The following is a 22,841-nucleotide window of genomic DNA, read 5'->3' as shown; positions in this document are numbered from 1 at the left end:
ATTTAAGCACCCCCCACCCTGCAACCTGCTACTATCCCCACCGACACACCCCTTACTTCACCCTATACTCCCCCACCCCCTCATCCTCAATTATCCTCCCAGATTTGGGAATATGTTTACAGAAATGTAAAGATGATACAAAACCTGCAAATTCTCACATTTAAGAACTACTTAATATTTTTTGTGTCCAAATTGAAATTTTTTAAAGGTTTAATATGACCTTTTCACCAGGCATCAGGTTAAAATTCCCTTTGTCCAATACACTTGCAACACTAATGACATTCCCATCAGCTGTATTTGTTTTTCAGTGCTGATTAGCACTTGTGTACATTCTAATCATCATAGTAAACTGTTTAAGAAACTAATATAAAAAAACTGCAAATTAAACTTAACAAATAGAAAGATTGATTATTTTGTTTCTGAAGCTGTTTACCAGCATTCACAATTCATTTATAAATTGGCCTGTATGAGGATTTGTTTTTCCAGCTGTGAGCAGCTCAGCTCCTCCATTTTCTTTGTGCTTTGCATTGTAGGAGATTAGTTTCCATCAACACCACAGATGTTAATTTCATATTAATATGCACACTGTCTGGTGTGAGTATACTTATCCAGCGTGAACACATACAAAAATCCTTGTTAAAATTAGTATATATTTGGGAAAAGCTTGTTGTTTGATAAATGACTTAAATGACTTGTTTGATTAATGACATTAATCGATTCTCAAAATACTGCTTTGTCTTTGTTTTCTTAGCCTTCACTGAACTCACAGTCACTGCATTATCAACCAAACACAGCACTATGTTTTTCTCAGCGCTCACTGAAAGTGAATAGTCAGAGCTGTTGGGACGTAGCCGCAGGGGCCCTGAGGTGCAAGGTGGGGTTGGGAAGGTGTCCAAAAAACAAGAGCGCTAAACATATGGTGTTTTCTGCAAGTACAAGTCAGCATCACACGTACTCAAGTTGTATGCATGTTCACTCTCACACAAACATTTGCACACTAAAGATTGCGAGATTTACAAGTAGCCTCGTAGCTCTCCTTCTAAAATCCGCTCAGGAAGCACTGTGTTTTCTGTGTGCCTCTGTGTGTGTGCGTGTGTGCTTGTGTGTGTGTGTGTGTGTGTGTGTGTGTGTGTGTGTGTGTGTGTGTGTGTGTGTTGATACACAGGGTATACACAAGGAGCACTTGTGCTTTTACAGCAAACATCTGTGTGACAGTGGACGGCTTACGGACCAAGCAGACTGTCAAAGAGACAAAAAGATATTTAGGGAGTGAAATAGAGAAAGACATAAACCGAGAGGGGCCCAGAGATGCAGAGAGGGAGAGACAGTCACGGTGGACCATCGACCTCAGGGAGCAGACATCCATAGCTCAGTGCTGACAAACTGACAGCCGCTGCTGGGCCCGGGGGAAGCTCTGTCCCCGGCATTGTCATGCAGACAGGATTTCCTCACCTAAAATGCCAAAACCATCACAAGCAAGGGCCAAATATATTTCCTAAACCACCTCAGTACTTCTACTACGGTACAGACAATTATGTTTAATATAATGTACAGTATTTAAGAAGTCTAGATTGTTTGTGGCTAGTTGAGTTTTGGTATTTTACAACTAAATGCTGAAACTCAACATTATGTCACACTTGACGAGGAAGAGCGAATGTGGCCAATGTGCAAGTATTTAAATACTTTACTGGCGCAAAAGTTGTAATACCACAATAATAAATGATGCATTAATATCTAAGCAGCTTTTTAGCTGATCAATGTGTAACTGGTTTGTATTATGTCGGGTAGCTTCATTTACAACAATCATATTTGATCATACTATTATATGTTTTGTTTGTAAAATCTGCCACTGCAAAGTAACTAAAGCAGTCAGATAAATACTGTGAAGGATGAAAGAGAAACATTTTGACTTGTAGCTTTAATGTTCTTCTTCTAATTAGAGCAATCAATTTCAATATTCATTGATGTCTTTCCTTTGGCTTTGTAAAAGTGCTATAAAATGTGTCTTGCTTAATTTTTTATATTTGATATGCAGCAGTGTTTTGGCATGACACAGAAAAACTAAACTGTAGAATCTTTTCCCATCTGAAGGTGCATTTTACGTCACTGGGCCCCAAAAAAAAGGCTTCCATGGTCTCTGAAGACAAGAACTGCAGCAATATTCTGAGTTAAGATCTCTCTCTCTCTCTCTCTCGCTCTCTCTCATCGCTTGAATAATTCAGTCTCTCCAGAAAACACTGGAGAGGAATGACGGAGGCAGAGATGAAGAAGAGGCCATATGAGGAGGGAGTCAAAGAGGAAGTGGAGGAGAGAAGAAAGCCATGACATGTGAAATAAACACAGTGGGCTGAAGCATTGTTGTGTATCCTTATTTCCATTATTTTTCTTATTTTATCAATCTTTCAACTGACATTACAAACCAAAGAGTTCCTCTTGTTTTGTATTTTTTCTGCAGGAGATACCAAAACAAACTACCTTTAATTGACCAACAACTCTTTTTTTTGCATAGCTCATCCTCCATCTCTGTACTTGCCTCATTCTCATCCATTTTTTCTCAGTTAGCAATCCTCTTTCCAGGCCTTATATTTGCTCTTTACATCCGTCCATCCTCTTTATTTTCTCTCCTCCCCTTTCCTCTCCATTCTTTCCACACCGTTGGCACTAAAACTGTCATATGGGAATGAATCTTACGTAGCTGTGTGCCAGGACACCACTACCAACACCCATAGTGCACATACACACAGACACAAACCCATGACCTCTCTTATCTTGTCTCTTTTCCTCCATTACTGATTGCCACCAGAAACACACTTCTTCTGGACGCTTTAATTAGAGCAGAAAGAACACACACACACACAGTATCAGCGGCTTGTTCTTTCACTCTCATGCTCACGGCGTCTTTAGACAATCTCAGATCTGTCCTTTCGTTGCCACCATAATGCCTGTAATTGTTATTTTCTAATTGGCTGTAGACTTTTCTGCTGTCTGTTGGCTTTGTTACCCATCAAATCTCTCCGTCCTGAGACCTGCGGGCCACACTCACGGCTCATTAGAAAAAGTAGCGACAACTGGTGTGTGATCTGTAACTGACTCTGATTTAGACCAAACCTCCCCTCAGGACTATAAATGACAAGCATTAATCCTGTAATACTAGGAACACGTTTCTCACCAGTTATGTGCTGCACACACAGTCCTGGTGCACAGTGATGTCCAACCAGGTAGAAAGAATTAAAGATTTTGGAGCAGCTTAACTATGAATACATAGCCACGCATTTGTGTTTAGAAGGAAAGCCAATACACGAGATAGTCGTAGTATGTTTCTGACAAACCAGCCTAACGAAGCCTAAACATTGACGATTGAAGGATTAACTTCCGTTGTTATAAAAGCCATCAGGACTAGAAAGGATTACTCAATTTTGAATGAAATATTGATGCAACAATATCTGATAGTGGAATAATCTACAGGGCTGAGAGGCAGCTGCACATGACAAGATGAAAAGAGGAACCATCGCCGGCTCCTACAGAGTACATATATACGGTTCTGTGAAGAGTACTTACATTGCTGTTGCCCTGTCCTCCAGGTTCAATCATGTAGGTGTGATTGCCATCAAAAAACATCCCACTGAAATACAGAGAGAGAGGAAAGCACATATCAACACTAGTTTTTGCTGTTGTTTCATTCATCAATAAATGGAATAATGCATCTGAATTCAACTCCTCCTGAGCCACCAGTGTGATAGAGGAGCCATTTCAGTGCTTGCCCAGGGGCCTTTATTGTATTATTATCATTTGTCAGGATAATAACTGAGCAGAATCCTCTGCTTCTTTATTTGGCCCATGTACGGCTTAGCAGGGGTGGAAGGTAAAGTTAAACAAAAGGCCATCCAATCATCTCAGAGATTCCCCCCACGCAGCATAGCTTAAAGGTCACCTCAGGATTGTATCTCTGGAACAATACCCACGAGTTTAAACGGCTTGACCAATGACTAAGACACTTTTGAAATAAGTGCATGTTAGCAAAAGGTTGATGCAAATCATGATGGTTCTCTCGCACATTTATTGAAACATGTAATGACTTCATATGCACTTTTAACATCTCTGAATACATTCACCACATAAAGGCATGAGAGAAAGAGGCCACAACCTACAGACACACATCATTTTGACCACGCAATCATTCTAAAAAGTCAGAGATCAATTTCTCATTTAGCAGCCGAGTGAAGGTCTTTTCGTCTCTCTGCCCACCTGCGTGTGCACGGTAATGGACGTCGTCCATGAATTAACTTTATCTGAAGCTTTTAGGAGATTGGTCGGGTCAAAGTCATGAAGGTACACACACAGTCAGTCTTACTGTTCCCACTGCCTGGGTTCTACCTCCTTTTGGCCCTCAACACACAGAAATCACCTTCAGCATGCACTCTTTGTCCGGGTCCAACGTTACACTTACAGCAGATTACACACGCAGAAAAAGAAGGCAACACAGATAAAAATGTGTAGCCTATTACTTTACAAACCTTTTGGTCTGTTCGTGTTGTACTTAGTGTTTTATTTTCCCTGCATTGTTTTGTAAGTCCATTCAGTAGCTTGTGTCATTGTAAAATGTAATACTATAAATAATATAGTTTACATAAAGAAAGTGTAGTAGCATGTACAATTTAACACTTATTTAAGTTCACATAATATTATTTATATATTTCTTGGACACCCAAACAAAACACTGGTCATTGTGCTAAGACAAACAAGGGGAAATTCACATTTCCTCCACTGTTTCCATTTTAAAAGACATGAAAATCTATTTTCAGCCGTTTGCAATTAGTGATGAGATCCAACATGAACACACAATCTTTATGCCAATCAATTCTGGTTATTTCATGAGAAATGTGTTTGTTTGTGTTTTAAGTTCCTCTTAAACCCTCTTATTGGTTTGAAGTGGATGGGACTAGGCTTACATTTAAATCTAAAACTGATGACAGTTTCCATTTTAAATTGCATTTGATCAAACCACACCCCGTAATTTACTATGAGTCTAAATACTTTTCTGGGATATGATGTAATGTTCAGGCTGATCATTTCTTAACCAGAATGAGGTTTTGCATTTCAGTCACAAATGTAAAACATGGAGGATGCGCTAAAGGAACCTGAGTCAATAGTTAACTGTCTTCTGAGAGCACTGTCCTGCTGTATGCTGTTAGTACCCTATTGTATTGCATGTGTGTGTGTGTGTGTGTGTGTGTGTGTGTGTGTGCGTGTGTGCGTGTGTGTGTGTTTGTAAGATAAAGCGAGACAGCGAGAGAAAGAGGAGAGAGCAGGATGTATATTACAGTAAACACCTGACTCAGCATAAGGGAAATACTCTGCCTCTAATGTCTAACCCCCAGACACCATGTGCACTCCCTAAACTCCCTTGCTCTAACTGTCTCTCTCTCACCCACATACACACACACACACACACACACACACACACACACATACACACACACACAAACGAGTGTGTGCTGAGAAAACTATGGGTGTGTCTCTGTCTCCTTTATACTGTCAGCTTGTGTATTATTTTATATCCACATTACAGTAAGAATAAAAAAATAAAAAACTGAGATTTCAATCAAATACATCTTCTTCTACTTCTATTAGGTGTATTTTCTACACCATTGAACAATATATTACAAATACATACTGTACATGACAGCTGTATTATACCATGCAACACATTTTAACCATAATAGAAAGAACAGAAGTCCGCAAGAAACACTTTGAATCTTGTCTGTCACATTCTGAGCACAGCCTTCAGGTCTGAAAAGAGAAGGCAAAGTGGAAGTGCCTTAAACGTGCATTCTTTCTAATGGCCAGCAGGGGGTGACTCCTTTGGTTTGCAAGAAGTCTGATTGTATAGAATTCAATGAGAAAATGACCATGCTTTTCACTTGATTTATTACCTCAGTGAACATTGTAAACATGAGTTGTTGGTCTCAATCGCTAGTTTCACGTCTTCTTCCATACAATATAATGTTCATTTGTGTAGATTATGGACCCATTTAGAGTAAAATAGATGATAAAGCTGGGAATGCTTTCGGACGTGGCCTTCTTGTGATTGACAGGACAGGACTTCTCCGGTTTGGGGGTGGTCCGTATCTGTGTCTTACAACTTTAACACTTTCAAAGTGCATTTTCAGTTCATGAGAGTAAATTGGAACACTCTTTTTTGGTCCCTAAAAATGTCTTAAATTTTAGTTGTACATAGCTCCACCCTCTCGCGTTACTTCTGGTTCCAAAAAGCCAAGATGCGACGGCCAAAATCCAAGATGGCAACAGCCAAAATGCTGAACTTAAGCCATTGAAGGCCGGCCCACGAACCAACAAGGACTTCACTTTGACTACGTCCACTTCTTCACATTATATCCTAATCTGTCCTACAGTGGACTGCATGTGCAACACATTCACCTTGTTTGGGTTTGAGTAATTAATGCCCTACTTTTCATTATTTAGTGTGCGGCACTACACAATTTGCTGTGCTGACACATTTCCCAACAGGATCCCACAATCACATGAAATATGCAAACATTATTAAAAGCTTCTTTTAGCTTATTCGGCAAGTATCAATCTCGTTTTGACCACTTGCCTTCGATTAGCTGAATATATTTCTCTGCACTGATTATTTTGGTGTGGACGGTGTGTTAAGAGGATTAACACAATGTGCCGATGTGAATGAAAGCAAAATACTTCATAAACCTTTATTTACAACTAAGACCATTACAAAGTTCTACCCACTACACATACCTCTCTATTTTCTTAGAGAATTAATTGTCATGCAATATGAAAATGTCTTGTCAAAACAAAAGGAAACACCCATGAATACAAAGATGCCTACTAATGAATGAGCTATAGATTAAACTGACAAGGATTTGTCTTGTTTGTTGTCTTGTTTACAGGAATAATGCTATACATTCTGGCTTATTTTATTTGTTTTCAATTACTTAAAAAACCCAAAAGAATTAATGTAAAAAATAAATTGTAAAAAAAAGAGCTCATACAAAATATACCATATGAGGTTTGGTGTGGGTTTTTTCATCTCACAGTATGTTCACAGTTTTGGGAAAATACTGTTTCCTTTCAGCAAATGTGTGGAGGCAACTGTGAAAATCCGTATTTTATGTGCATGATTATTCATCGGTGCCAATTTATGCAAGTTTTGTATTAATCGCATACAATGACATTCAGTAACAGAGTATACAATTTTGCCTCTCTTCTCTTCATATATACACACACACTATAACTCATATGCAGCGTACAAGTACTCCTCCCAGCAGGCCTTGTTTCTGACCCATCTCTCTGCTTTAGAGCACAAACTCTAAAAATACCAACGTTCACGAGAGAAGACAAGACGCCTGAGCAGCACCTGTCAGTGCGAATGATAACCTGCATCACGAAAAATGCAGAGTGACAGAGAAGGGCTGGCTAAAACTAATTACATTGACCTAATGAATAAAGGGGAGCATGGCCGATTACCTGGACACGCAAAGGCAGCAATGGTGGCTGAGGAACACGCACACATACACATTCACTTAATATTTGTACTTACTACAATCCGTGGCAGGTTGAGACAGCCACAAAGGAGTGAGGGATGTCTCTGACCTTCCCCTGATAGTAGCAGTGCTCTCCTCCCTGTGAGAAAAACACAAACACTCACAGATTAAGATCAGACACATGGTTTCCTCATGAAATATCTCATGCACTCAAACAGAGACCAGTGTAAGTATGACTTGGTGTAGACGTGTGCGTTTAGTGCATTTTTATGTGTGTGTTTGTTCGTGTGGCACATACACACACTTTGAGATGAACCCATTCACATCCTACCATCTGTGTTTGAACCCCTTCTGAGACTTCTCTGTCCTCCATCCCGACTTCTACCCACAATAGGAAGCCACAGCATCAGTCACAAGTTTGTCCACCTTGTCACAACTCTGTCGTCGCTCTCTTTCTCTCTCTGTCTGTCTGTGTGTGTGTGTGTGTGTGTGTGTGTTTCTTCCCCTATCTGCAAGCATAAACACAGATTTATTTCCTATAGACGTGTATGATGTCTAAGTGTCTAAGTGCTCTGCAGGCCATCTCTTCCTGGTCCATTTCTCGCTGCCTAACAGCCATTAGGCAGGAAGCCGGTCTCCCTCAGGAAACGCAGCTTTTATCAGAGGATCAATTTCTGCCCTACAGTTTGATGCTATGCACAGCAGCAACGCACCGCCTCGTCCACCTCTACCTCCAGCTCTCTCTGTGGATTTCAAACCCTGTGCCCGGCTCATGAGTTTGTGTGAGGGTGCATGTATATATTTGTTGTGGTACTTTATTTATGGACTTGGATTCATCATAGAGATATGATCATGCTGAAACAGAAAAGGGTGTACCCCAAAAAGTTGGAAGCACACTGTGTCTCAATAGTATTGTATGCTGTAGCATTAAGTTAAGGTTTCCTTCCCAGGAATGTTTTGACATTTTGAGAAATACACTTTCTTGCTGAGCGTTGGATGAGACAATGGATGCAACTCGTGTGTGTGTGTGTGTGTGTGTGTGTGTGTGATAAGCAGCTGGTTAGCTTAGCTTATCTTAGCTTAGCATAGAGACTGGAAATAGTTAGCCTGCTCTGTCCAAAGTTAGCCAAATGTGCCTACCAGACGCTGATCCTGGTCCTCATGGATGTATAGTTATACAATTGTGTGCGATCTGCATAAACTGTTATCATTATTGGAGTTAAATTGCAACAGTTAGATAAATCAGATTTGTGTTGTTTTTCTCTCTCTCAGTCCCAATTATGTCACTCTTAGCATTCTCCTCTATATTTACCATTAAAAATGCACGGCCAGAGTCAACCAAAAGGACTAAAGCACAGTTAGCAGCTGTGCATTATTGACAAGAGAGGGAACATACATTGAATATTCTCACACAGAGATGAAACATGTGGGTTGCAACGAGATAAGTTGTACAAGTTAGGTAAACTAGATAAACCTATTTGGAGCTACAGATGAAGAGAGAGAGACGTTGGGTAAAGAAACATAGTGCGAGTGTGAGAGGAAGAGACAGTGAGGGCTATTTATAAATGGTGCTGTGCTCTACTATATCCCAGCGTCCCTCCTCCCCCTGTCGCCCTGAACCTTCTGCTCCACTTCTCATCAAAGCAAGAAACACCCAAAACCAGCCAGTGCCATGGGTACATCCTCAGAGAGAGAGAGAGAGAGAGAGAGAGAGAGAGAGAGGGTGCGTGCGTGTGTGTGTGTGTGTGTGTGTGTGTGTGTGTGTGTGTGTGTGTGTGTGTGTGTTGTGTGTGTGTGTGTGTGAATCATCTAAGACACAATGCACAATGAGAGGTGAAGGTCAGTAAGTTAGTAAACAAGTAGGACACTTTGCCCACTGAAAGTTTGGCAATTAGATAAAGAAAGTACACAGATATATAATATTTTACTATTCATGAGACATAAAGTGTGTACATAAGTGTACATGAGTGTATTTGTGCATGCCATACTATTATTAGAGGTACTGATGTACTCTATCAATACTTGTTTAACAGCTCTGGGTGGATGCTGAAGATTAATGAGCAGGATCGCTGATTTCTGATTGCAGTTTCCATATTAATAGACACATGAACAAACACTTAAAGTACTCTATAACAAAACCAATTATTATTACATCATCATATTGTTCAGAGATTTAACCTCACCAGTGTGAGAAGCTTTAAATGGTGTATATATGGTGTTTATGGAGGTTGATTATAACTTCTTTATACTTACATGGTTATGTTGTTCAATTACATTGTTTAGGACAAAGGTTGTGATGAATGTCATTATATTTATTCAAAAATATATGTATAAGTTGCAACTGTACTTTGTTTAATACCATGCTACACTTCCTTCAGCAGTTTTTTGGTCATCAGTTTTAAATAACAAGGGGACTACGGGCGCAAATTAGCTGTAATGCTAATACCTGCATATTTACATTTTTAATGATTGATGATTGATTTGCACACAAAACACTGATTACATTAATTTCAGTAAACTAACTGTGTGCAGAAAGCAAGAGCTGCCACATTTAGCAGTGCAGCATGGACTACCTGTATCACCTCAGTACCTCAAGAACAGAGAGGCTTCTGAGGTGGACCTTTATGAACAGCTGCTGTGTTACAACGGCTTTTGACCTCCACTCTGTAACAAGCAGCAGCGTGTCTCATATTAACCTTCCTCAGCAGCCATTACTAAAGTGGAAAGAGCCTCTTGTTCTTTTCACTAACTAAAGCAGAAAGCATTACAACAGAAGACATTCTGGATCTTCATCTACAATGTGACTTAAGTCAAAGAAAGACTGCTTTGTAATAAGTTCCATCATTACAAGGGACTAGATCCCATATGAGGTGTAATGATTTGGATCCCTCTCTGTGAAGTATCTAATATCACACTAATCTGCTCCTTAGCTGAATAAATCCGGACCATTATAATCCCCCACTTAAGTGATATAACATGACGCCACAGTGGGTGTCCTGTAACCCAAATCCAGATTTCAGAGGATTATCCCAGCAATCCTAATTTCATGTCAGTGGAAGGTTGAGGCCACTTTGACCCCCTGAACTAATACATCTGGATGGGCTTTGATTGTTCTGTGTGTGCAAAATCACACATTAACCAAAGAAAAAGGCCCAGGAAGGGAGAAGAACCTGTGGGCTCTGCAGGAAATGGAAACTGGACAACTCACAGTCGATTCAGCCACTGTGCGCTGTGTCTATCTCTAATGTCTCTAAACTGAACCTGGCTATTTTATACACCTAGGTACTAACATGTGATGTGTATATGGATATGTTGTCTGGATACATCTGACAGTCTTTCACATTTACGTCTGGTATTAAACAGGTTTTTGGCGGTGCTGGTGGACTTCTGAACATACAGCGCAATGGAAACAATGCTGCTGTGAGGGCTATACTTATTTTACCGTTGCAAAAACCTACGGGGGTTGTCTGTAGCTTCCTGTCTCCTGAATGGGAATGTTTGATATTTTTGGTCCACGTTTTGTTCAATCACCACACATCCAGCAGAAAAGGAGCAACATCAGCATTCCCTGGGAGGTGTGTTTCTGTCCACTGTCATTCGAGGACTCTCTCGGTCTCCTTTTAGCTCGGCAATATGGCTTCTAGCTGCTAAATGCTCCACTGTGTTTGTTCACCAGCTGGTTGATAACTGTGTCTGTCTGAGCAGGTAATGTACAGAACCGCGGCCAACACTAATGTGGTTGAAAACAAGGCTGACGAATCATGAGCATAAGCTTCTTCTTTGTGGGTTTCCCATCACACATTTGATCCATTGTTGATGTACAACATATTGATTACAGCAGCTTTAAGAATGTGTTCAAACTGTACAGATTGTATTTTAACTTGGCTGAGATCTGATTAGATATTTAACATAAGATCCAATGGCATTTTGAATTAAGTGTGTTCTGCATGCATTTACAGCTTGTGTTAAAAAGCTCTCATCCTTGTCCACATAACCGAAAACAGTTTGCGTGGTAATACGAAGGGTAAATGGGTTCTGAATGTCAAGAGCACGGCACCGCAAAACACTGTAGCTTTCCTTCTGACTGCAAACTGTTTACTAATGGAAGAGTGAGTGAGCAAGAGGAGAGATGATTTGCAGAATCTTACGCTGGTGACGACAGTCTTCCCTTTCTCTGACAAATGCCTCTCCACGTACCCTGATGACAGCAGATCACTGGGAACAGAGAGGAAAAAAAAAAAAAAAGATAATTCAAGTTAGAAAGTTTGTGATTTTCATTCAAGTGTCACTCAGATATGCAAGCGTGCGTGTATTTTATAGGATGATTGTATTCGGTCTTGGCAGCACAAAGCTTCAGAGGATCAGCCCGGCTAATTATGACCAGCGTACAGGGACAAGGCTATTTCCAGCACATAAACTCACACAAACACAATTATACAAAACCAGCCTTCTACCAAATGGCTGGTGTGTGTGTGTGTGTGTGTGTGTGTGTGTATGTGTGTGTGTGTGTGTGTGCGTGCGTGTGAGAGAGTCTATCTATCTAGGGGAATGAAGGACAAACGAAGATCAGTAAGTAGTAAAACAAGTGACACAGGCAGAATAGAAAAGAGGCAAGAAATAAATTGAGAGAGCAAGGAAGAGAAAGAGTGGCATAAATAAGAGGAAATCGGTCTGTGTGCTTTCTCAGCAGAGCTGGGCCCAAGAATCCCAACGGAGAAACACACTGCAGCCCCAACACAAACAGAGATGTATGAGCTATGTTGCACTCACACACACACACACACACACACACACACAAACAAATACAAACACACACACACTGGAATGCGGCATATGAATGGGGTTTCTTCAGACCTGAACATGGACACACATACATAAACACACAGCAGTGTAGGAGTGGGTTTTTATTACATTACATTTACATTCAGTGAGCGGGGCCAGAGCTGACAGTAATCTGAAACTTGTATACACACACGCGCACGCACACACACAAATACACACACAAACACAATGCATATTATGTTAAGAACCATTAAAGCCAACATTGTACCAAAGAAAGCATTATATAAATCAAACGGTGGGCTAAAATCAGCATAACGAATACATATTTATCAGATTAAACTATAAATTTGGGTGATTTAAGAGCCTTGAAAAACTTTCCAAAGCAACTAAATGACTTGCAAGGCTGCTGTGTTTATCAGTACAAGAAATACAAAAGAGTATGCAGTATCTGAACAGGCCACGAGCTGCACTGCACCTGAGAGACTTCAATCAACACCAACTTCCTGTCAACATCGACAAGAAGAGGGGCTGAATGTTCAACTTGTTCACCAACCAAACACACCAACCTTTTTTTTCAGTGTCAATTTTTCCGTGTCACTTACGCAGTTTGGAAAGTTTTATGCATTAATTAAGATATATGAAATTAATAAAACTGGAGAAACATATTGTACAGATAAAAACTTTTCAATGACCCTCTTTTTGACAGTAAATGTGTGACATCTTGTGTTATATTTGTGTTGATAAGATTCATTGACGGAAAAAAAAAAAGAAATCAAGAGACACATTCAAAACTGCCTTATCATTTAGTTCATCTACAGAAAATGAATCAGCAAGTATTTTAATAGTGGTTCAATTGTTTCAGTCATGTCAAGCAAATCTAAAAAAACATCCTATGATTCCAGGCTCTTATTAATGGTCATAGTAAGATTAATAAGATTGTTTTGCGTTTGAAGGCAGACAATTCACATTTTTTTAACTAATATCTGAGCATTATCTTCAGGAAGTAAAAGTTTTCCAAAGATGATATAGCGTACATTATTTAAGTGAAACCCCTGACATCAGCATGCACGCACACTGCTTTCTAAGATGACTAATGGGCAGTTTTCTACAGCAATAAAAAAAATGCAAGTAAAGAGGAGAGAGGGTGAGGTAAAATGGAAAGAGGGAGAGAATGGCTGTCAAGGAGGGAATAATGAGACAGGCGAAAGGAAAGAGCCGGTGTAAAGTTAAGAGAAGCGGTGAATACAGAGATCAGGGACCGAGGAGAAATCCCATCATGCAATACCCGAAACTCCCTCCTGAAAAAAAGCCAGGCAACCCCCCCCCCCCCCCCCCCCCCCCCCCCATTGTACACACTTCACACCATCCAACCTCTGATCACACTTCACCGCAGACTTTCAACAACATCTTGCAAATGAAACACGCCATGACTGCTGAGACGCAGGTAACACTTTATCAACATTTTGAAACAAAAAGGATCGCTGTCAAAATATTCACACGCTCCTGTGATGAAGACGTTCTGTGAGTGCATGAGAGTCCCTGGGTCACAGACACGCGCTGTTAGCCTTTGTTCTGCCGGGATGTGTGTTTAAGGTTCAGAGCTTGTGATCTTTATCCGGCCCCACGCTGAGCGCAGACAGGGGAAGCAGGCGAGGAGCATACTGAGGCAGCAAGGCCGCCACATGGGCTTCTAATGGTGGACGCTGATAACAGATTTCAGCTTTAATTGTTATGGGATTTAAATAATTTACTTAACAGACAAAGGCGTAGATCCAGTCTCGACCCCATCCCCCACGCCCCACGGAGACTACCCCCCTTCCTTCTGTTAACATGCGTACACATAATGTATAAATGCATAACTGCGAGAGACCTCTTAGAATCCAGCTTTACGACAACAATTTATAATGATGATCAGAGTTAAGGCGGTTTGTAAAACGAAGCTGAGGACTTCATTAACAAGAATAAACAGAAAAAAGTTAAATAAACAGAAAACAGAAATATAAGCACTACAAGAGCCTAAAGTAACAGATTTTATGATGGCATACGTGGTCTATCTCATGTCAGACATATTTGTTTGGCATCTGGCACCTAAAGGTGTCAGACCAGGTGTGTGGCTAAAACGGAGATGACGGGAACAGCACACACACATCTCCTGCTCTTCAGTGTCTGTTATTTCCATTATCTCAGTTCATTGCTTTTCTAAATAGTCTGCATATCCTCCGCTGTACTGGAGGAACGTTTTCTTGGCTCTGTCGCCGCTGCAACATCTGTATTGAGAGCTGGCGTCCAGCTGTCAATCAGGCCTGGAGGAGATTTCAGAAATGGATCTGCAAACTCTCCACTTTCAGCTTACAACATTCGATACCCAACCTAGAACAGTCATTTACAAAGTAATCACATCCCTCTCTCGCTTTCTCTACTTCAGTCAGCACACACACACACACACATGCACGCACGTGCGCAAGTGCATACGCATACGCACACACACACACACACACACACACACACACACACACACACACACACACGCACACACACACACACACACACACATACACACAAATAAATCTAAGAGCACAGATGCTGCTTCAGCTGCTGGAAAATGTTGCTCTGAAAAGATTGATTCAACTTTATTAAAGTAGGTACTGACTGAAGCAGTGAGAAGTCCATCTGGTTGTCAGTCACAACAGAAATCTGCCGTGGCAACCCAGTTTGAATCATGCACACAAACCAAGTTTACGTGTGGTAAACAAAATTCCTCTCACGATCTGTGTCGCCAGGCACCGCCATAACACAGGGATGAAAAACAGCACAAATATTGGCAGCACTAATGTGTAAGGGTGTGTGTGTGTGTGTGTGTGTGTGTGAGCGAAAGGACTGGCACAAGTGTTGGGGCAGCATGCTTTTCATTGCTTTCAGGCAGGCCAATCTTTCATAAACTCTTCTTAAAACAACCAAAGCACACAAATAGAAGCATACATTTGATCAGATGCGTCCGCACACATCTGCACACAAGCACTGTAGTCATCAAATGGACTTCTGCTCCGTATATATGGATTTTTTCATTCAACCCGGTAATGAACTGGCACACAAAGGACTGAACATGTGCTGTGTCAGGCGTCTGTAACGAGGATGGGGGAGTGCTGAGGAAATAGACGGGAGAAGTGCGTCAGAGAAAATATGGAAGGGGGGTGTTAAGATGAAAAGGTGTATAAGAGAAATAAGGAAGGGGGTGGAAGGAGACAAAAGAGTGTGGGGGGGGGAGGTTTCTTTTTGGGGAAAGCTGCACCTGCCCACCACCCTCCTCTCTAGCCTCCTCCCTCCCACTGAGGCCTCATTAAAGGTCTCCAGGCTATAATTCATTCACTTTCCAATCACTTATCAGATATCCACCGGCACACTCACTGGGATCCCACCTCTTTTTGCACAGGGAATACTAACACTCACAAAAATAAATATTGGGGGGGGGGGGGGGGGGGGGGGGGGGGGGGGGGGGGGAGAATCAAACAGGAAGCTTATATTTCCACTCTCTGCGATCTTCATTCCATTATGCAGTTAGGTTTTAAGCACGCCAACCACAAGCCCAATTGAGTCGACTCCTGAATTATGCAGTGGCGGGGATGTTGTAGGCACGAAGGAGAGCATGCACATCTGTATCTGTGACAACATGTGGATTGTTAGTGAACTCCACGCCATGTAAACAGGGTCCACGGTGACAGACCTTTGGAGCCCTGTAGAATTGGTACCAAGTAATTTGGACTTTTTTTATGTTCAGCTGATAAGATATCCCTCACATGATTATGTGTTTGTCTGTGGGTAAAAATGTGCTCTCCATCTATCCACTGAATCGATCAGGCTTTGCGCAGTGGTTAAATAGTTAATCTCTTGATGGTAAACCATCTTTTCAATTGATTTTTATTTAGCATGAAGAAAAGGAGTAATCTATAAGAGACAATAGTCTTGAGAGAGGCATTAGTATCTGTTCCTGCTGAGAGAACAACAGTCTCTCCTTCTGTCCCTGTCTTCGGCTCCTGGATCTCTCTTTGTCTCCCCTAATCCTGCAAACTGTGCCGAGACGGCTCGACCGAAGAGAACGGGGCCGGGGGGGGGGGGGGGGGGGGGGGGGGACATAAATGAATATAAGGAGATAGGGAAGAAGAATGATGGAGCATAAAAGAGGAGGCCGGCAATTCAACGCTTGACATCCTGCAAAGACTACAAACACAAACCCTCCACATGTGTTAAATATCTCTATTACTGGATGGATTGCCTTGACATTTTGTACAGACATTCATTTTGCCCAGATCATGAATCCTAACGACTGACTTTTCCTCTAACACCACCATGAGGGTGGCAATTGTGGTTTTAAGTAATATGAACAACTATTGGATGGATTGCCATAGAACTGTTTTGGGTTTATTGTTCTCCCTCCTGCTCCTGCTCTACTCCCGTAGAGAGATCGCATCCTGACACAGTTCTAATAGAAGGGATGAAGACAGAAATACATTCTAGAGTACAGCTGAAACTAATATGAGACTGGAGGGTATCTTTTACTGCATCAACTATCTGCTGCTGCACTCCGCTCACCCGGGACTGGATCCCGGTATGGGTGACAGAATGCTGCTCGCCGCGTTTCCACTGTAGGATACTGGGTGCTGCGTCACCCTTCGTTGGACTGACAAGGCTACGAGTGACACATTAAGCACTCCCGTCCAATCATGTCCAGCCAGTCACTTCATCTCAGAATTAGAAGCTGGTTACTGTAGGCCGAATCCAACAGCAAATAACCAACATGTAGAGAGAAAAATGTATGCAAAACAACAGATAAACATTGACCACTGCCATCAGCAAATATCATCTTATTTGTCATCGGGGCCATTAGTAGTCAACAAGGCAAATACAGGCTGGTAAAATATGTGCATCCCTAAATTAGTAACACTGAGAGAAGATTTCTTACTAAAAGGACACAAAAAGAATGTAATTTGATTTGTCTACCTCAGACTGCTGCTCATATGAACTGGGGATATGAGTTTTAGAATAATGTGACCCTGTTAAATACTGTTTATCAGTCCTCAAAAATGCCAAAATAGCTCCTGCAGACCAGGGCCTCTGAAGTGTGAAACAACTGCAAACATCCATGCTGCTATTTGTTCTTTATATTAACCCGGCTCGCCTAATCTATATCCACCTTCCTGACACACACGCCACAAACTCACACAAACATGCACTCACTCCCTTATATTACAGGACAGACTGTAAATACAATGGCCTGGTTGTGACGCCGAGACACTTAGCAAACACAACCTGTAATATACTGTTTGTGAGCATTGCGTTTACTCACAGACACAATCACAAACATGATTCCCAATGTGATAGCTGAAACTATGTGCTAAAGTGTGTGTGTGTGTGTGTGTGTGTGTGTGTGTGTGTGTGTGTGTGTGTGTGTGTGTGTGTGTGTGTGTGATCAGAGAGAGAAGCACCGCCTGAGGCGAGAGAAAAGAACATAAAGTAGGGGATAGGGATGGAGAGAGAGGAGGAGAGGTAGCAGGGACTATTTTCTTTTCAGGGTTCACACACACTCTATCACTCCGGATCTCCTGCACTTACTTAACCCACCAAGCCTCAAGGATGCATGAAGGACATCCACACGTCTCTCTCTGTCCTCTTCTTTCTCTTCATCCTTAACTATTTCTCTCTCTCTCTCTCTCTCTCTCTCTCACACACACCTCTGGGTTTTTCTCATTAAGCCCACAGTAAATCAGATCACGCTTCTCTGCAATAAATAACAGAACTGGGTTTGGCGCAGGAGAGACAGAGATGGGGGTGGAAACGGAGGAGAAGAGTGGAGTTGGGTTGTACGAATGTCAGGAGAGCGAGATACGGGTGGACGATAAATTATCTTGGGACATGAGAAAGACTTAAATCACACACATGTGGGTATGTAAGGCTGCATGCACATGTAAGTACAAGCGACAAACACATAAATACACACATGCACGCGCCACACAGTGCAGGGATGCGCACAGATGACACCACAGCATCAGCACCTATCACGGTCCAAGGCCGCCGTATGCCGACACACTTTTCAGACGTCAAATAGCAAAAGTCCACTCAAAGACGGACAAAGTCGTGAAGTCAACATGGACATGACATCAGTTGGAAGGCATTTTGACGCACCTATTTGTCCTGCGAGTGGATAAGAGCTTCTTGTTTTTAAAACCAGTAACTCCTCCCACTATGCAGCTCAAAAACAAGTAGTATTTATTTTGGTCGTCATAGTTACTGAAATAAAAATCCCGATAATTTTGTGCAAAGACAGTGTAAGATGAGCACTTTGTAAGCCTTTGATGGGCAGGAAACTCTCACAGTTGAAACATGATGTTGGAAATATCTGGTACTTTGATCATATAAGTATAAACAATATAACTAAATCATATTTGTCTGAGTAAACTAGCAGACATTCCTAATTCAATATCTTCGGCTTGTGTGATGGTGTTGGATCATGTCACCTCCTACAAAATGTGGATGTCCACCGGAATTTAAAAGACAAACCAGAAACAAAATTAATTTCTTTCCGCTTACGGTCATACCAACCTGCAAAAAGAGAATAATTAAAAATAAGTCTACAATTACTTTTTTTTCTTTATTAAGGTACCTGTGGAGGTTTTGACCACTCATAGCTATATATATAAATTCAATAGCACCATGCAGTTGATTTTGTTTTTATAAATGAGTCTCCTTTTTGTTTGTATTTTAGACTTGCACAGAGACACACCTGTACAAGTATGCAAGTGACACTGTGAGATGCATAGTTCTGACGCAGTTTTCACGCTGTTGCTGATCTTATCTAATGACAGTGTATAAATGTGGCAACAAAAGAAAAGAAAAAGGCTTCTGGGGTGCAAACATGGATGAAACAATCAATGGTTTACAATAGTTTTGGGGGAAAGAATCAGCTTTGCAAATGTTTTTTGATAACGAACATGTTGGGCAGCCCTCAAATACATAATTAATATTATTATTATTATTATTATTATATTATATTAATATTATATAATTTTGGTGAACAACAATGCATATAAACATAACTTTGTTTCAAAGTAAATTTGACATCAAGAGGGATTATTTTTTTAGCTTTTGAGCTCACGAAAGAGAGAAATTACTCCTTCTTACTGACAGATTACGTGTGTGGTCACAGTCCCACTGTGTCATTGAGGGTACCCACACTCATTAAGGCAGCAGCTTGGTGTCATGAAAGTAAGGATGCAACCAATTAAGGCAAAAAGGTTCTAGATCGAGCACTTTAAAATCACCAACAAGAGTGAGAAAAATTTAAGAAATGTGGATTTTTTTTGTTTGCCCAATTCTCTTTGTTTTCCTTCTCTTTAGTATTGATCCCCTGCTTTTCCATCGGAGCCTCATTTCTTTAAATCCAGTCTTGTTGTATCTAATTAAAACAACACTTAACGTGCCTCTTCTGCACCTGAGGCCCAGCAAGACGACACTCACAAAGACTCTGCAGCAGCTTTTCACATCACATTGACGACTGCAATGGTAGTAACAACCCTCTTCAAACAAACATACACACACACACATACACACATTATGCCCATGGACAGACGCACCAGCACATATGTGCACATTCATCAAACCATTGAACCATGGGATGTTTGGTTAGCTTCTTGTCAAACTGACAGTGAGGTGGACTACATGTTTACATCAGTGCTGTATCCCCTGCAGCCCCCTCCTCGCTAACGCCTTCATGATGCACAAACACTCCCTTCACAAAAATGAATAATGCATTTAGCTTTGCCTGCAACTGACCCTCAGCATTTGCATAACGTATTTGTGTGCATGCAGGAAAAGCTGACACAACCAAGTGGTAGGAATAATAATACACTGAGTGTCTGTCAGTGTCAACATGGCACATGAGGTGAGGGAGAAGCCCTCTTCTCTTAATGCTGCTGCAGCGGACTATTTCATAACACTGAAGAGGTTATGAAACTCTCTAGTCCCAGTTGGACCTGTCTATCTGCACTCATTGTCACACATACATAACCTATATACTGTAGGAAGATAAAATCACCTGCCCTCTGCTCACTGCCTCACTATTTCTCAGACAGACACATAACCACTCTTAGCATAGTAAAGCTTATATCTTCCATCTTGTTATTGTTTCTTATTAGAAACTATGCAGTTTATTGAATACATAAGATAGAATGGCTAATAGGCGTTCTAATGAATGTGGTGAATATATGATAATAGTAGCTGAGAGGAACGAGCCTGGTCAATGGTTTGTTCAACAACACAATTAATTCCAGCTGGGCAGGAATTCAATAATATCATTTAATTAACTTCCAATGGATTTGTATCATCACAGTGTTATCAAATCATTTTAAACTGTTGCAAAAACAAGCTAGTTGTAATTGTGATTTAAAAAGTATTGATGTTTACTATAATTTTGGTGGATAAATTTGATAATAAACATATATATATTACAGATCTGACAATTAAATCAACTAATCAATGAGTCGACAAAATTGTCTGAGTGTTAGTGAATTGATATTTTCTTTGGTTGAGGACAGCCCTAACGTGGTCTGAATGTTTCCCTTTCAATTTCACCATGCACCAACCGGAAACCACCAACACACCCACACGTGTGCGTGTGTGTGTGTGCGTGTGTGTGTGTGTGTGTGTGTGTGTGTGTGTGTGTGTGTGTGCCTCTTTAATCTTAAAGCAACATCTATTATTCAGTGAGAGCAGGTGGGACGGGAGGGGCGGGGCAAAGGGGCAATAGGGGCATGGCTGAACAGAGAGTGAGTGTGGAGGGTGGGGGCAATCGAAAGTGGAAGTGTGTGTGTGTGTGTGTGTTTGTGTGTGTGTGTGTGTGTGTGTGTGTGTGTGTGTGTGTGTGTGTGTGTGTGTGTGTGTGTGTGTGTGCGTGTGGTTTAGGGTGGAGGGAGATATTTTTAAAAAGAGGCATCCCCCATCCTGTGCACATTTTTAGCTATGTCATGAATGGTAAATAGTCGCTAGAGAAAGACAGAGGGGGAGGAAAGACCCCATGACCTACCAACCCCCTCCTCCTCTCTATAGACTGTCACAGTTCAGATAGTTGACTCATGTCACTAAAACATTTTGCTACTGATAGAACTAACGACTGTGCATTAACATACTTGATTATTCTCACCATACAGAACATTTTGACCAATTTGTATCCGACCCCCCCCCCCCCCCCCCCCCCCCCCCCCATATGTTTTCTCTGTGCAAGTTGTGTGATAGGATAGACACCACTCAAGGGTTTACCCTGCCTCTCAGTGAATGCTGACAGCCTAGACAGCCTAGATGACCGTGAAGAGAATAGTTGTCGATGGATGGATGGAAGCTTAAAAATGAAATGTCTATTAGCATATGAAAATATATCTTTTGTCATATAATTGGTCCGCCCATCTAAGTTGCACTTAGCCCAAAGTTGTCGCTAACCCACTTAACTTCACGTCACAAGCAAGACAAAGGAAGTTGTCTTGGGTCTTGAGTGTTACTGCTAATATCATACTCACCTTCATACACATGAAAAGGGGCTGCTCACAACATACACACAACAATGTTGCTGCTATCTCTCCTGGAAAGGTGAACTGGGGACTTAGTTGCCTGTTTTGTGCATGCGCTGCAGCTAATAGTAAATTATGGATTTAACCTGCATGTTCATAAGTTATCGCTGCAGTTGGCCTGCTTGTTAGTCACTTCAGCCACAGCACCCTGCATGCAAGGCACTCATCTTGTTGGTTAACTGTTAATCATCGGTTAGTGTTGGTTTGTTATCTAAATCATGCAGCATCTCAATGTTAGCAAGCTAACATGTGCTAATAAGCACTAAACACAAAGTACAGCTGAGGCTGATGGGTTATGGTAGAATGTCACTAGTTCTTTAGGTATTTAGTGATAACAAAAAATTGTGCACACATTTTCACCACAGGATGGCGCTAGAGGAAAAGTTAGGGGATCGCCAAAGTTGGTAGGATTCATCTTCCAGAGACCATGAATGGCTGTGCACAATGTTATGGCAATCACAGAGTTCCTCTCAGTCAATCAACCGAAGTCTGACGATCAAAGTGGTCGACCGACCGTCCAACAGACGCTGCCATCCATAGAGTGTCTAGCATTGCTAAAGATTTGTGGGGACAACATAAACCAAATAAAATGTTTATATCTGAAATTAACCACTAACATTTGCCCAAAAATTCATAAGACATATAACTTTAAAACAAAACGCCTGCACACCTATTATTCACAGTCTATTTGCAAACATTAACTTTGAGGCAAAGACTCAGAGATAATGATAATAATAATAATAATGATAATAAGTACAACCAACAACTAGAGCCAAAAAACACATCTTTCTTTTGCTCATGGCAACAATTAAACACAAAACAATGCACAGCAGCAGAGTCAGTCTTTGACCAAGATGAGAGAACTAGGTTTTGTTACTGGAGGCCAAAAGAAAACTGTTGGCCCATTCAGCTAAAGAAAAACTCCCAC

The 22,841-nt window shown here is 41.2% G+C and overlaps 1 protein-coding gene across 1 annotated transcript in view; it reads right to left on the bottom strand.

The window, feature by feature from the left end:
• adam22 (ADAM metallopeptidase domain 22) overlaps positions 1-22,841 on the bottom strand; it is a 49,139-nt gene that overhangs the window by 20,515 nt on the left and 5,783 nt on the right. The window contains exons 4-6 of the mRNA XM_034553371.1: positions 11,669-11,735; positions 7,577-7,659; positions 3,559-3,622 (exon numbers count right to left, since the gene is read on the bottom strand). Of these exons, the coding sequence (XP_034409262.1) occupies positions 3,559-3,622; positions 7,577-7,659; positions 11,669-11,735 (214 nt within the window). The remainder of the gene's footprint in view (positions 1-3,558; positions 3,623-7,576; positions 7,660-11,668; positions 11,736-22,841) is intronic.

This window comes from Cyclopterus lumpus, chromosome 16, assembly GCF_009769545.1.
Source record: "Cyclopterus lumpus isolate fCycLum1 chromosome 16, fCycLum1.pri, whole genome shotgun sequence".
NCBI classification, from domain to species: Eukaryota; Metazoa; Chordata; class Actinopteri; order Perciformes; family Cyclopteridae; genus Cyclopterus; species Cyclopterus lumpus.
The sequence above is the reverse complement of the archived record's forward strand: the minus strand, read 5'-3'. Positions and strand labels throughout refer to the sequence as shown.